Here is a 16949-nt window from a genome sequence, read left to right on the forward strand (position 1 = left end):
CTGATAAAAAAGTAAATCTGTATGTTCAATGTATATAACCAATTTTTGTACAGCACAGCAGAATATGTTGGTGCTTTATAAATACATGATAAGTTGCTTGAGGCTGCATTATACCCAAGTTACATGTAAATCAATGAGATAGATATATCTCTGGGCCTTGAAACGTAACGTTGGCTGTACATGCACTTTACAAATATAGACGTTTGATTTGTTTCACCAAAACTCCCAGTGTTGCTTGTCTTTAGTGTGAATAAAGTACCCCCTCTTGTAAATTATAAGGATATTAGAAGTTACCGAAGAGTTTCATGACCACATGAACACCGAGGTAACTTCTAATATCCTCATATTTTGCAACTGGGGGTACTTTATTTATTAAAATACACAAATTTCCGTGAGTCATGTGAGAGAAATTACATCAGAACTCACCGTTTATAAGGATATAATTTACAGGATATTCATGGCTTTTGTGTAATAGATAGAGATAGAGATAGATAGATATCAATGATATATCTGGTCATCCAATAAGAGGTATTAACAGTAGACTTCCAAGCTGTACTAACAAGATTATTTCCCTCTGATGTGCTTGTAAAAATTTCCCTCTGATGTGCTTGTAAAAATCAGCATGTTGATTAAGAAAGTAAAATTCACTTTAAGGGTTGGGGCAGACTAGCAGATTTGGGGAGATTTAGTCACCTGGCGACTAATCGCCTCTTCTGCGTGGCGAAAATCTCCCCAAACTGCCCTCCGTATGCTTGAATGAAGAATTCTGCGTGGCGACAATGAAGATTGTCGCCATGCAGAAGAGGCGATTAGTCACCAGGCGACTAAATCTCCCCAAATCTGCTCGTCTGCCCCAACCCTTAGGGCAAACTGCGTGTTTATCATTCAAGTAGGATAAAATACTGATTGAAATCTTAACTTCAAAGGGGTGGTTCACTTTTAAGTTAACTTTCTGTATGCTTTTAAATGGCTAATTCTAAGCAACTTTTCCATTGGCCTTCATTTTTCCTTTTTTATAGTTTTTTTTTTTTTATTATTTACCTTATTCTTTTGACTCTTTCCAGTTTTCAAATGGGGGTTACTGAACCATTCGAAAAAGCGAATACTCTGTTAGGCTACAAATGTATTGTTATGGCTACCGGTACTTTTTATTACTCATCTTTCTATTCATGCCCTCACCTAGCCATATTGCCGTTTCTTAATCAAATCAATGCATAGCTTAATTTGCAAACTGGAGAGCTGCTGAGAAAAAAAAACACAAACATACTAAAATGTATTTTAAAGGTGAACAACCCCTAATACCTAATGTAAATTAAGCAGTAGATACATTTATTGGACATTAGAGAAATGTGTCTAGAATATTCTACTGCAGTTTTCTTCCCTTTTTTATTTTTGTACAATTATGACTTGATTTCCTTCTGCTTTCTCAAGTCTGTCTCAATCCTATGAAACAGACAGCTACAAAGACACACAGAAACCATGTCAGGGCAAACTTACTTAGGCGTGTGTTCTATATAATACATACAAACTGATGTCATAAATAAACCAACTTGTCCACCTAGTCAGCATTTTTAAATATAACTTAAATGTTATAAGAACATAAACTGTTTTATAATGCATTTAAGTTTTCAGAGGTATTAAAAGCTAATCCATTATTTTATTAACAGCAACGTTTTACGCTTACTCCCTACACGTGATTGCTCCCTGTACTTCTAGTCATTGCTCATGAAAACTCCTGCATTATTGTACTTATTATGAAATATCAAACTTGGGAAATCTTGCAAGATTCTGAAAACTTTATATTTCCCCCATCCACCGACAGGAGAATGAATGCAGGGAGAAAGGCATATCATTCTGGAGGCTGTTTAGAGTGATTTTATAGGATTTTACAACAAATGGCTTACCTGTCCTTCAAGGGACTCGGCACCACCTCTGTTGTAATTGTACACTTGTCTGAAGTACTATACCATACAGTTTTTCATAATAAATTTAGCCTTGTGGCATCTTAAAACCTTAAAAACGTCCAAGGGCACAGTGAAAGAAAATTAAATTTTTTTAAACTTTCAAAAACACTTAATTTTCTGTAAATGTATGTGCTATTAAAAGCAGTATGTGTATCTGCTTAAATTGTCTGCAGTTCTGACTATGACTCCCGAAATACCACTGAAAGCCAGCATATTAACAGACCTGGAGGAGACATGAATTCTTGCATTGCTTTAGGATTCAGAACCAAAGAGAGAACAGAGGTTCTGTAAATATAGTTACACATGAACAATGCACTTCATTTCCCTAACCCTCCTCTAAAAGCATCTGATATAGATCAGCATTACTGGGATAGAAATTTAAAGCACAGCTATACCTCAGCTTTTTATCTGTTTAGTGAAAATATTAAATGACAATTTTTTTTTTTTTTTTTTAAATCATCTTCTACAAAGATTTTACTGACTCGGCTTGCAATTCTGACTTGCCTAACACTCCATGGGTCACAAGCCATTTGATGTATAGTTACAATACTCAGGGATACAGCAAAGCAGCATGGAGGGCACACTGTGGGGTATTCGAATCTTTAGGCACTACATCAGCAGAAACAGCACCCTAAGTCTGCTTATAGACTGTGAAGATACCATAAAACCAGAACACTGTACACAACACTAGCATAACATTTTACAAAGAAGCTAAAGTGGTCAAGACCACAGTAGCAGTTTTCCCTCTACACAGACATGTAGTTAAATAAAATGTTCACCTTTTAAACACTTTCCCATTTCAATACATTTGCATTTAAATAATATTTGTTCATTTGCATATCATTGATCAAACTGGCTGACATGATTCAGGTTATGATGGATATGTAAATGACGGAGGTATGCACACTAGTGATTGAGCTTGCAACGTCACTCCTCTGTAGGCAGGTAACTGGCGATCCCCTGGCTTGTGCAGAGAGGGGCTTTGCTAATGATCTTAGCAGTGCAACCTTTCCAGGTTTGGAAACTTTTTTTTTTTAATGAAAGCGACAATATTAATTAAATGGGAAAATATGTTTATCTGCTGAAAGTTGAACATCCCCTTTAAGAAACTGAAATGCTAACTGCATTTATTTATTTCTTGTTATTTATACAGGACAGAGATTATACATCATTAAAATCAGTCGATGACCTAGTGCAATTTACTGAGGTCTGGACTGGGATTTAAAACAGGCCCTGGCATTTCAAATACACAGAGGCACAAACAGCCCCATACCAGCACAATAAATATGACTGTTTACGGAATCTTACAGCAGCCCCTCTGGCATTTTTCACAAGCCATAGATTGCCAATGCAGGCCTGCCTATCTTATACAAAAACACTATGGTCAGTTTAGAAAGAAGCAAATTAAAGGAACAGCAAAAAAATGTAAGTGTTTTAAAGTAATGGTAATATAATGTAGTATTGAACTGCATTGGTAAAATTGTGTGTTTGCTTCAGAAACAATAATAGTTTTTAAAAATAAGCTGCTGTGCAGCCATAGGGGCAGCCATTCAAGCTGGAAAAAAGTAGAAAAAGGCACAGGATATATAGCAGATAAGCTTGGTAGTATACAATGGGATTCTTAAGAACTTATCTGTTATCTATTGTGTATCCTGTGCTTGAGTGGCTGGCCCCATGGTTACACAGCAGCTGGTTTATATAAACCATAGTGGGGTTTCTAAAGCAAACACCAGTTTTACCAGTGCATGGCAACAAAACATTATATTGTCTTTCCTTTAAAACACAAATTTTTTAGTGTTACTGATCCTTTATCCTGTCAGTATTTTTTGGGAAAGTGGGAGGAAACCCATGCAGACACAGGAAGAACACACTCCTTGCAGTTAGTGAACTGGCTGGGAGGACCACAGCACTTCAAGGCAAAGATGCTACCATCCGAGCGACCTTGTAGCACGGGTCAGTCTCTTCCATAAAACTGGACTTTACCAACTTTTTGGTGCCATACAACTTCTGCTGAGACACGAACAGGAGACCCGCTTACTTCAGAAAACGGACATCCAGGTAACAGAAGAAACAGAGTGAAAAAACAGACAACAAATCAGGAGAGGCTTAGGAATTGTAGGCAGTAATCACAAGCAGGGGTCTAAATTAGAAATAACCAAAAGAAAGACCAGCTTGGGAAAAGGAAAATACTGAAAATGGGAAACTTAATAGCAAACTGGAGGCAAAAAAACATGGATAAGGAAATGATGCAACAGCATCAGAATGTATGTGTACACATAACTGTGTGTGCTCCAGGATGTAATGGTACGTGCTGTTGTGCACTGGAAAACGCATGGGACAACATAATCATGCAGGTGAGCTTGCAGGCAATAAATACAACCATGCACCCACGGAGATCAGAGAGATGAGGCGGAGGAACACTTATTACATTTCATTTTCTGAGGTGACCTGCTTAAACTACAGAAATCCACAGTGTTTTGGGGTTTTTTTTCATTTATTTTATTAGCAATATATTAGATTGTGGGAAAAATAGCCATGCCAAAATTAGAACACATCTGTTCACTCTGTTCCAGAGGTCTTTAACTTTTTATGTGCAGAGTTAAAAGGATCATCCGCTAGGAAGCTAGGATATGATGATGATGACACTTACTTCCTATTATCCTATATAATGGAAAGTTAGGTATACGGCATATAGGTGTCCAAAATGAAAAATAAACATGCAGTGTAAAACGTAATTCACTAATCCAGTGAAACAAAAATGTAACTCTGAATCTTGCAGAACAGTGTGTTAAATGACTCCAACTCAGAGGATCAGAGCTTAGGCACCTGTTGTTCCATGAGCACACTTTGACCCACTACTTATAATGGTTAGCCAATGTATTCATTTGCTTTTTTCACAATTAAAAGTGGTTAATTTGTAAAATGAAGGGTTTACAAAAGGTAAATTGCACAATGTGACTGGAGTTTTGTTTCTTTTATAGGGTTAATAGAAACACCTAAACCCCTGCTAAATCTACTTAATTCTAGAATAAAGAAGCAGTTAGGCAGGTTTCTACCCAACTAAAACAAAAACAAATATGGTTTACATATACTGTATTTGCTTCTTTTTATAACTTAGGCCAATGGAGGGCACTGCAAAAGAATTCTAAACATACTGGTAAAAAAAAAATAAAGATTAATGAGTAGCATTTTAAAATAAACAAGTTTTTATTTCAAATGAAGTTTTAGTTTATTTAGAATAGCATACACTGGCATTTTTGTTCTTTTAAAAATAGAGTAAAATTTATATTTACAAATAAAATTAATGACATAAAATAAGGAGTTTACACTCTCAATCTATTTGACCAGTAGAAAAATATCCATCCTTCAAGATGAGATGGTGAGGTTCAGAACTAATAATATATGGAGGGATCAAAACGTAAGAAGCGTTAGTTATATATAACCATAAGACTGTGGGACCAATGGGGCGGCTGATTGTCACAATTAAAGCAACTGATAACAAGGTTAACATGTCTACGGGTAGTAAAACAAAACAGAGGCGCCAAAAGGATAAAATTAGCTAAAAACACTTAAAAACCCAATGGGTAATTCAGAGGAGGTAGAAGTGGACTTACCTCCTCCAAGCCAACACCAACGAAAGTGGTAATTTTCAGTAATAGTTTATTCACAAAACAGTATTGCAACGCGTTTCGCAGGCATTTCCTGCTTCATCAGGCAATGTGGAACGGGAGCAAAAACAACAGTGTCTTTGTATAAACACGCCAGGCGCCTCTGTGAACATGTCTACAGGGGCTTTGTATGAAACCACCTTGCACTGATTTTAATAGATTTTAAAAATATTTATGTTATGGATTCAGATACGGAGGCTATAGCAAGCCTGTAGTATATTTATATACTTTAAGTTATTTTTTTACTTTAAATTACTGGAGTAAGAAGACAGCAATAGTAACAATTATCTGTATATATTTTTATGAAAAATGCTTTGTCGGCATATGTAAATAACGATTAGAAAACTATGTATATTAATCCCTTGCATCCTTACTTGGCTTTTATATACATATAATAAAAGTGTTTTATGTGAAGGAGCAAGTTGTAAAAACGGATTCATGAGCATTACCAATTGGTTTTGAATAACACCAGGACATTGATCATTGTCCCTTTTTCACGTGGCACGTCTACCTGCTCATGACAGTATACTCAGTGATTCTCTAACAATTCTTAACATTAAGATCATACATCATGCTGTGATAGTTTAAGCTAAAGGCAATGTCAAGCACATGATAATCAAAGCTTTCTGAACTGCTGGTCGTAATCCAACTGTGTTTGGCAAATATGACTAGGTATGACAAATATGTTTCTTACATGCCATAGGCACATAGTAGCTGAAGAACAAAAAAAATTATATATTATATGAAGCGCTAGGCTAGATGTATGTTTAGCACTCTTTTCTTTTAAGACAGGGAACCTTGGGAAAGTAGACTACTGGGGGACTGTAGTAAACAACACAAAATTTGCTCAACTCCAGTCTGGCACAGCAGCCAGGTTTTTTCTTTGAAACAGCTGACCTGCAAACACAGTGTTCGGATTGCCATCTATAGGTGACTCAACCTGCAGCAAACATTGCAGCTTTTATTATATTATGCCTCAGTAATCTAGATCAACCTCTACGCCATGTGAGTGAGGCTTAATAGTGAGATGATAAATCTAATTGTCCCCAGTATCAATCTGTGGGAGTGTGCTCTGTTTGACTAATATATTAAGCTTCTGTATGCAGTCAAACGAAATTGCCTGCTTGTAAATCTGAATACATTCAGATAAGGATGGAAATATCCTACAATAATGTGTTTTAACCTGCTTAATGCTGGCAGGTTATTATACGGTTAAAAAGAAGTCAATCCAGAAAGAAATGTTATTTGAGTTCACAGGGCACAAATCCAGTTTCCCACAAGCAAACTTTTTTTTTTTTTTTTTGCAAAAACTAATTATTTCACCTACAAACTCCCTTTCTTCTATTCACAATTCACCAAATACCAAAACAATATTTCACATAATGAGGTGAAAAATCACAACGTATTAAAAATAAGAGCATGGTTTTCATTATTTAACATGTAGAATTATTGGAGTGATGGAAGAGGATAACTACATCGTATTTACATTCATTGGCCACTAAACTGCCATAAAGCTGAAATATGTTATACAACTTCAGACCACTGAAAGCCGAGAATTAAGCACAGAGCACTTCATAGCTCTGCAAGGAATGTGGATAACCTGTGATATATAAACCATTCACTATGTCAGTACTTTATGGTTATTAACTTAATACAACAACTTAATACAACAGCATTGGTTGTCCTTATAAGGCTCTTGATTAAAGGGATACGGTCATGGGAAAAAAAAAATTTTCAAAATTAATTTAATTAGTTAATAGTGCTGCTCCAGCAGAATTCTGCACTGAAATCCATTTCTCAAAAGAGCAAACAGATTTTTTTTATATTCAATTTTGAAATCTGACATGGGGCTAGACATTTTGTCAATTTCCCAGCTGCCCCAAGTCATGTGACTTGTGCTCTGATAAACTTCAATCACTCTTTACTGCTGTACTGCAAGTTGGACTGATATCACCCCCTCCCTTTCCCCCCCAGCAGCCAAACAAAAGAACAATGGGAAGGTACCAGATAGCAGCTCCCTAACACAAGATAACAGCTGCCTGGTAGATCTAAGAACAACACTCAATAGTAAAAACCCATGTCCCACTGAGACACATTCAGTTGAGAAGGAAAAACAACAGCCTGCCAGAAAGCATTTCTCTCCTAAAGTGCAGGCACAAGTCACATGACCAGGGGCAGCTGGGAAATTGACAAAATGTCTAGCCCCATGTCAGATTTCAAAATTGAATATAAAAAAATCTGTTTGCTCTTTTGAGAAATGAATTTCAGTGCAGAATTCTGCTGGAGCAGCACTATTAACTGATGTGTTTTGGAAAAAACATGTTTTCTGATGACAGGATCCCTTTAAGTGCACCACTAAAAAAAAACAAAAAAACACCCACCTCATAATTGTCATCAGTCCTTATCCCAGTAGAGCTTAGAATCTAAGATCCCTATAACACTCACAACACACAAGCACTATAGTCACATTCATTAGGAGCCAGTTAACTTGTATATAAGTATTTGGAGTGTAGGAAAATTTTTTAAGGAAACTGACAAATACAAAAGAAGAATATTAAAACTCCCAACAGATAGGCAATTGCGAACGCATAGCAATCTGCAATAGTATCTTGTTAGAATAGCATTAATATTATGGCTATTATCAAATACAATGAGATTTTTTAAATTTCTTTTAGAGAAAAGATGCAGCAGAAGACTTGTATGCATGTAAACATTCTATTAAAGAAAAATCAAAGATGAATTAAAGGTGAGTCACTAGAGTTTGACAAACTTGAGCTTGTCCTTGTGCTAGAATAATGCTGCTTACAAAAAGTTTAACCAGTTTTTATGCAAATAAAGAATATGGAATTATTTTAAATATACAACTGAACAGAAAAGTATGTTAAGTAAAAAAATATTAAGGACCACATATAATGAATATGTAAACTAATTCCACTGGGATGAGATCAGTAATATCTATGCACTTCATGTTTTCCAAGATGATTTGTCAAGGGAGGAAAGTTGAGTATGTTTATACTATCACTTTATGTACCTGTGGATATTTCAATAACGGCTACAGATGAGAAGTGCAGGTAATTTAAGGTTTTACCAAAAGCAGAAGTTAAAATTACTATTGGCATAGTGCAAGGTAAGAGCAAGAGGAAGTATTTTATCAGAGTAAATTAGAAATATTTCAAGGAGTAAAATGTCCAAACCCCATACATAGTCACCAAAACAAGAACGGAAACAGCCACGAGATATCAATTTCAATCTAAGAATTTTAGCATGCAACCACAGCATCAAATTAACTAACACGCAAATGTAGCTGTAGCACTGTTTTTTTTTTTTTGTTTTTTACAGAATACCCTGTTAACATTATTTCTACAATTACACACATACACAGATATACTGAATGTTGTTAGCAAGATTAATAAAACAAGATACATACTGGCAATTAAATATCCATATACAGGTATGGAAGCCATTATCCGAAAAACCATTATCCAGAAAGCTCAGAATATTGGAAAGGCCATCTCCCACACTGCATTTTATCCAAATAATATAATTTTTTAAAAATTATTACCCTTTTCTCTGTAATAATAAAACAGTAGCTTGTACTTGATGCCAACTAAGATATAATTAATCCTTATTGGATGCAAAACCAGCCTATTGGGTTTATTTAATGTTTACATGATGTTTAATGCTTACAAATTACTGGCCATTTCTCTACAAATACCCTAAGAAGCAAATGTGTAGTATAGTGCCTCTAGAAGCAGGGACCTTGCAGCATATGGGCACAGGTAGCCTACATCCCATAGATACACACTGAGAAGTTGCTACAGCAGGAACTTGGAGGAGATGGAACATAAAGTAAACAATGGGTGCAACACCAGGGGATATATAACGTGGCTCAGCAACAATATTTTACATTACTACGAATATAAGGCAATGCCTTGTTGAAAGTGAAAACCTTTTCTGCTGCCATAGTCACTGTGTCTTTTCTATCTTTCTCTCCAGACCCATTCCATCCATCCTACAGTTTGCAATTCAAACCACTGCCTGGTTACTAGTGTGAGGCCATACCAATCTGCTTCAATTCCTAATAGGACAACTACGGGGACCCGTTGCTATTGCAATTGCCCATTACACTGTAGTAAAATAAAGTAATACACTAATTTGTGAAATAGATCAAACATCTACTACAGGTATGGGATCCATTATCTGGAAACCCATTATCCAGAAAGCTAAGAATTATAGAAAGGTCTTCTCCCATAGAATCCATTATAATCCAATTACCACTAATGTTAAAAAAATTATTTCCTTTTTCTCTGTAATAATAAATCAGTATCTTGTACTTGATTCCAACTAAGATTTAATCAATCCTTATTGGAAGCAAAACTAGCCTACTGGGTTTATTTAATGCTTACATGATTTTCTAGTCGACTTATGGTATGAAAATCCAAATTACGGAAAGACCAGTTACTCAGAAAACCCCAGGTCCCGAAGATTCTGGATAACAGGTCCCATACCTGTAGTTTAAGTATACACAATTTTGATTGTTTGTCTTTAAATAATGCAACTAAAAATAAAACAAAATAACAACTGCAAATTGACTCAGGGAATGAAAACTGTGCTTTAGCTGAAAATGTCATTTCAGTTCAGTACTCACAGCATATTTCATTAGTGACCCATAACTGTAACTAGTGTTGTTTACCAAGAACAGTCTGGTTTCCTCAGCCAAATTCAGCTTACTTCTTATTTTAAACAGGAAGCTTACTTATTTCAGCAAGTATATGTCAGTATTGTGACAGGACAATATTTTATAAAGAAAACTAGGTCACCAATTAGTTTTTCCCAGAATACAGAAGTACTAAGGAATAAGTGCAACTTTAACTACACTACCCAGCCCAAGAGCAAAGTGACAGTAACTTCAGTGTTTAAGACCTTTCCACAAACATCATGCATGGTCACGTGGTATACATTTTTATTAGTGCCCCCTCTAAACATACAGGGCACACAATGTAAATTTTTCATGCCCACTCTCAAGACATATGATAAGATACAGCAAGAGTTGTTTATAACTTCCATGGAAGAAAACTTTCCTCGCTTCAGTTGAGTTCAGTTTGCCATGGTAGATTTCCTCCTCTTGATCAAAAAAGAAGTGGTACAATGGAAAATGTGTTTAAAACTGCTTGCCAACGGCACTTTAAGTTCTGTCAGCATACCACACACATATTTGAATATTGCAATATCTGTTACTGGGGTAAACATGAGTTCACAGCTTCTCCCACAAGCTCAGCAGACAAGGGCTGCTGCATTACACAGAACCCCAACTAAAGCAATGACTAAAAATTCCACGTCTTCTTCTTGAAATTAAATCAAGAAAGGAATTCTTCAGGAAACACAATAATAATGTAATGAAAAGCAATTATGCCTGGGACTGATTGGGTTTTTTAATTTACAAAGGAAACATACTTGTCTTTCGGTTTATGCTCTCTAACAAATAATAGTGATAGTAAAATATTAATTCCGAGTCTAGAATTTTTGTACTTTTTTTAACCTTATATTTCTGTTCAGGGCCCCTTTTATTCAACTGTCATTTAACTCCAATTTGTCTTGAATAAATAATACTAATGAGCATCCTCTTTAACAGAACTGACAAGAAAACTGTATGGTCCAATACTGAAGAGACAAAAATCTTCACTCACATATATCAATAAGGCACATTAAGAAGGGGAGGCAAACTTAGTAGGAAACTCTGGCTAGTCCTACACTCAGTTTTCTCAGACTCATTAAGAATTGCAGCACTATTGCTTTTTATAGGATCAACGTTTTTTTACCTGAAACTTGTCCCATGCGACATCCATGATAGTAAATAGGGAGCAATTCCGGGAGTTTTGCTGCTTGCCAATGGAACTTCTAAACGGTTGGGCAGGAAAATGTCTGATATCACTGCACTAGCAGTTATATCTAGCTTCAGATACTGATCAGGACTCTAAACATGACATATATTTGAGAGAAATATGACATCACCCTTTTGGAATATTTCATGACCCATCAAGCCATAAGCACAACAGCATCTATAATCCACAATAATGCTTTTGCAACAGCCTGTAAAGCAATTTAAAATGTGTCAAGCATCAGACAACAGGTTTTTCTAAAATACAGAATGCCTAAATGGAAATAAGCTAAATATAACCCAATGAAATGTGTATGAACTTGGTCTGTACATAATGGAAGTATAAGTTGCTTGGTTAGTCTCAAAGGTGCAGTAAGACACTTTCAAAAATCTTCATAAGGTTTATCTGGGGTAGATATGCACCTATTACAGCACCAAAAAAAACAAAACAATGATGTCCAAGCTGCATAACTGTATTGAAGGAGATCGAACTAAAATAAGGCACTGACAAATGTAAATATCAATACTTTAGGGGCATATTTATTGTACATTAGCTTTATTCATTTATGAGCAGTACATATAATCAACACTGGTAAATACAGAACAATCTGTTCTAATTACCGATTCTTCTCCTGTACTAATTACGCAATCAAACCAAAGAGTACAAGAAAGTCACCTGTAGATCTGCATTTTTTAATACTAACACTATGCTCACCCTTCTTCTGGGACTAGTAATCAGAAAGCACAAAGAATTTAGCACTGCCCTGCAAGTTGACAGTCCATAGGAAACAATGGAGCTGAACTTTTCGGCCGGTCAAGACTTTGATCTAAAAATCACATTGGGAAACAGAAATATGCTTGATAAACTAAGCAATTCTTCAAACACTTTGCTGACTGTCCGGAACTTCTTCCCATAACGCAGACCTCTCAGGTGTTGTTCAACTATACCTGCTGGTGGCACAGGCTGGACATCTCTACAATCACCTGACAAACCAGAATGACAATTTGCCTGCCTATCAAAGCACATTCAATGGTCGGATAGTGATGCACATCTGTACTTTACGACCATTACAAGGCAATAAACAGCAATGCTGAAGAACTCAACAAAATGCCTGATTCTGAGCAGGTGGGAAGCATATGGACCAGTTAATAACAGTATATCATGAAATGCAAGTTATGGAAATGTCATTGGCAATTACACAGTATCTTATCAGGCACAGGTTTAAGTGACACATATACAAATCATTTTTTCAGCACATAAGTACATATGTGCACTGTGCCCCCTGAGTTAGCGTGCCTATGAAAGGTCTCAAAAATAAGATATGGATTATTTTGAAGTGTTCCATGGTAGCAAGATAGAGGAGATATCAAATCCATGCACCATGGACAAAAATTATAATCTACACATCACCTTGCCCCAATTAGATTGACTGGCATGCCGAGAACCCTCACCAAAAATAATGTGCACTGCCATCAGTGAACCTATAAAAGAAAACCAAATGTCCAATATGTTTATCATTTAAAACTATTACCACCACTAGACTGTTGTATATATATCCAAATCATTACCAAATACAGTAAACGAACCAGTAAAGGCCAGGTCACCCCTAAAAAGGTGATCAGTTTATCAGTGTAGCCAAGTGGTGTGATGCCTTTAATCAGCCATCCATATAAAGGTAGCAGATAGTGTCAACAAGTGACCCACACATTTACAAGGATGAATCATTGGGGATATCATTTAAATCCTTGGTCTGGCCTTTTTACTGACATGTCCAATTTGTAGCCGTCCAGATGTTACTTAACTATACTTTCAATAACTGCTATTAACTGTAGTATATCACCAGTCTGGGAGTCACTAGCTGGACATATATCCAAATTATTACTAATACAGGAACAAACCAGTTAAAAGAGAACTAAACCCTAACAATGAATATGGGTAAAAATGTCATATTTCATATACTTAACTTTTTGCACCAACTTAAAGTTTAAACTTCTCAATAACAGCAATGATCCAGGACTTCAAACTTGTCACAGGGGGTCACCATCTTGGGAAAGTGTCTGTGACACTCACATGCTCAGTGGGCTCTGAGCAGTTGTTGAGAAGCTAAGCTTAGTGGTTGTTGCTAATGATCAAGCAGAAATGAGGTTTGTCTGTAATATAAGCTGATGCTACAAGGTTGATTATTATATTCTGATGCTAATTGCACTGGTTTCTGGGCGGTCGTGTAGTAAGTATCTGTATTAATTTCTATACTGTGACATTCCTATTCTATTTGTACTGTATATTGTGAGTGGGTCCCTAAGCTCAGTAAGTGACAGCAGCACAGAGCATGTGCAGTGAATCAGCAGAAAAGAAGATGGGTAGCTACTGGGGCATCTTTGGAGATACATATCTTTACTGCTAAAGGGCTGTGCAAAACATAACGTACAACATTTCTTGCTACTTTTTAAGTTAAGCTTTACGTCTCCTTTAAGTCCAGGCCAGGGTCCCAGCCACACTAAAAATGGTTGTGCAGTGTTGTCAAGTCATGCAATACCTTGAATCAGCAGTTCAACAGTGGCTTCAACAAGTGGCCCCACGCCCTCATACAGATGGGTCATTAGGGATATCATTTAAATTCTTGGTCTGGCCTTTTCCTGGGCATGCCCAATAGTTAGCCCCTCAGATGTTTCAAAAGTCAATCAATTTTACACTTCTTTTAAAGGTTTACTTATCCTTTATAATTGAGAGGACTGCTATGAACTGTATGTAGTTCAACAACACTGTGGGGGTCACTTTGCTGGGCTGGACTTTGGTGTGTGTGTGTTTTTCAAGGTGCAAGTAAGGCAGACGTGCATTAGAGACAAGCTTACCCTATTTAGCAAGTGTACAAGCATGCAACAAGACTTCACAGGAAGGAGCACATCCTCCCTGACAAGCTGCAAAATAACGCTGTGCACCACTAAGAGGAAGTGACAGGCCTGACAGTGACAGGCGACCAGAGCCCCTTCCTGGCAACCAATTCACATCCCCAGCAATGGCTGACGTCTTGCCACGGCTACCAGCGATATGCAACCTGCGGCCCTCCTGCTGCGGCCGTCCTGCTGTTACCATCAACTACATATCCCGGCATTCTCTCCCAGCCGCTGTAGCAGATATAGGAATGGATAAAGCGGGTGTGAAAGCCCAGGGGGTATTATGAAAAGGAAGATACATTAGAGTGCTGATGTTCTGCCCTTTCTCACCTGTTCGCGGAGCTTAAGAAACACCATGGTGCGCAGAGAGGATTCGGGTGGTCAGGCAGCACTGGCAGCCTCTTCCAACTAGCCCCGCATGCAGCTCCTTCTGCCTTACGGACGGACGCTTCAGGCCGCGGCTCGGTAGCAGGCGGAAAGCGGGGAACAGCAGGCTGCTTTCGCTCACTCCTCCCCCGTAACGTTCTGCCGCCCTCTTCCTTGAAACTCAACCACACAGCGGAACACCCCCTCTTGCTGCCTCCGCAGCGTACCGCCAAACCCGATGCAAGCAATCATCTGATTGGCCCAAAGGAAGGGGCGGAACCTCCGCCGTCCTTTTGTCACGGCGATAAGTTTGAAATGAAAAAAAAAGAGAAGGGTAGAAGCGCACTGGGGCACGGCGGAACACTTCCTCATGTAGGAGGCGCGCTTGCACACATAAAATACCTGATCTAACTGGACCTGATTTATTTTGCAATGGGATGAGAAAAGGGAGATGCGGGGTTAAATAATACAAGAGGGGAAACGAAATAACACATTGGTGAAGCTAAAGTAGGCGGGGCATGTGAAGCACGCGACAAATGACGCTTCTTGTTACGATTGGCCTTATGCTTTTAAGAAGTTGTGGGCGGGGTTATAGCTGTTGGTAAAGAGGTGAGTTGGTCAGGTTGCGCCCTTGTTTGCCGTGGAAGTTTCAGTTGATAGGCATAGAAATAATGGAGGTGATTTCACGTGGGCCAATGCCGAGCGGCTGCGTCACAGACCAGCGTTAATCTCTTGCGTGCGTGAGTAACGTGCAGTGTAGGAAAATGAGCAGACTGCGGCGCTTGCTGCTAATGTCACAGTAGTCTGGGCAGCGCTTTGTTGCCGCCAAGCAGCACCTGCTGGAGTTTAGATTTCCAGGAAATGAAGTAGTAACAAAAAATCCATTGATTTCTATATACCAGACATTGAAAGAGTCTGTCACACATTTCCCCAAAAGTTTTGGGAAGACCTTGCCTGCTGCCATGTTCAGGGGCTGATTATCCATAAGTTTAATTTGAAAAAATGTTTTTTTACTGATCTACAATTGCATGGTTTTGCCTCCAATAAGGATTAATTATTTCTAAGTTAGGATCAAGTGCAAAGTATTGGAAATCATTTTTTAAAATGTGAATTGTTTGATTAAAAGGGAGTCTATAGGAGATGACATTGCAGTAATTTGGAGGTTTCTGGATAACAAAAAGACCCGAAGCTATGAAAGCCACGAAGCTGAGAAAGGAGGCGAAGTTGAAGTCCTGAAGCGACGAGTTCAGTTCTACACCAATGTTTTTTTCATGTCATTAAACCTCTGGCCACCAATGTATTATTTTAATACTCTATAGGCCCATGCCACCAATGTTTTTTTTAAAAAAAAATATTCGCTGGGGCCCCAATGTTACTCTTAAACTTGTAAGGGGGGCTCTGGCGTCAATTTGTTTTTACTTATGGGAGGCCCTGATCACCAATGATTTTTTAAAACCTTTACGGGGGCCCTGGCAACAATGTTTTTTTTTTTTGGTTTTTTTTTTATGTCTGTCTGGTCTTTTAACTGTGGGGTGGGCGGGGCCCAGAAAATTTTGCTGTATGGGGCCCGTGATTTCTAATGGTGACTCTGCCTGTACCAACAACTCATTCTGGTTTGGCAATGATACTTTTGGATGGTTGAGTTTCTGCTTGGTTCCCTTCAAAATGATCAGCAAAGACTTGTCCTTCCTGATCTCTTTTACTCTCTGCAAATACATTTTGATGCACCTGACAACATATGAAATGGCTTAAGGAAAAAGAAGTTGATAATCAGAGTGTGATGAAATTTAGACACAGACTTAGGCAGAAAAGACTTAGCTGTACTTAACATGACTCTGCCATGATAAAAATCTCTTAGAATCCTCTGTGTGACGGTTCACTCTTTATTTATTTTTTTATTATTATTGGTAATGTACAGTGCCTTGTATAAGTACACCTTGAACCAATATTCCAATTTTATTTTGGATTCTTTTTATTGCTTGCTGCAATACCCTTTTCTATATCGATTTTAGCTTGTCTGATGCATGATTTATTGGCCTCCTTGTACCTTTTAAGTCTAAAGGACCAATATCGGCAGCTTTATTCTACCCGTGAATGGCCACTTTAAGATTGACAGATTGGCAATCGTAGATCGCCACATCATAACTCTGGCTGCTGATCCACCCTCACAACAGCACT

At 37.7% G+C, this 16949-nt stretch overlaps 1 protein-coding gene across 1 annotated transcript in view; it reads right to left on the reverse strand.

Annotated features, from left to right (window-relative positions):
• Positions 1 to 15272, reverse strand: part of LOC108718914 (serine/threonine-protein phosphatase 6 regulatory ankyrin repeat subunit A) — an 89887-nt gene extending 74615 nt beyond the window's left edge. Inside the window, exon 1 of the mRNA XM_041565994.1 lies at positions 14736 to 15272. Within this exon, the coding sequence (XP_041421928.1) occupies positions 14736 to 14762 (27 nt within the window). The 5' untranslated portion in view covers positions 14763 to 15272. The remainder of the gene's footprint in view (positions 1 to 14735) is intronic.
• Between the last annotated feature and the right edge of the window lie 1677 nt (positions 15273 to 16949).

The sequence above is a fragment of the Xenopus laevis genome, chromosome 6L, assembly GCF_017654675.1.
Source record: "Xenopus laevis strain J_2021 chromosome 6L, Xenopus_laevis_v10.1, whole genome shotgun sequence".
Lineage (NCBI taxonomy): Eukaryota > Metazoa > Chordata > Amphibia > Anura > Pipidae > Xenopus > Xenopus laevis.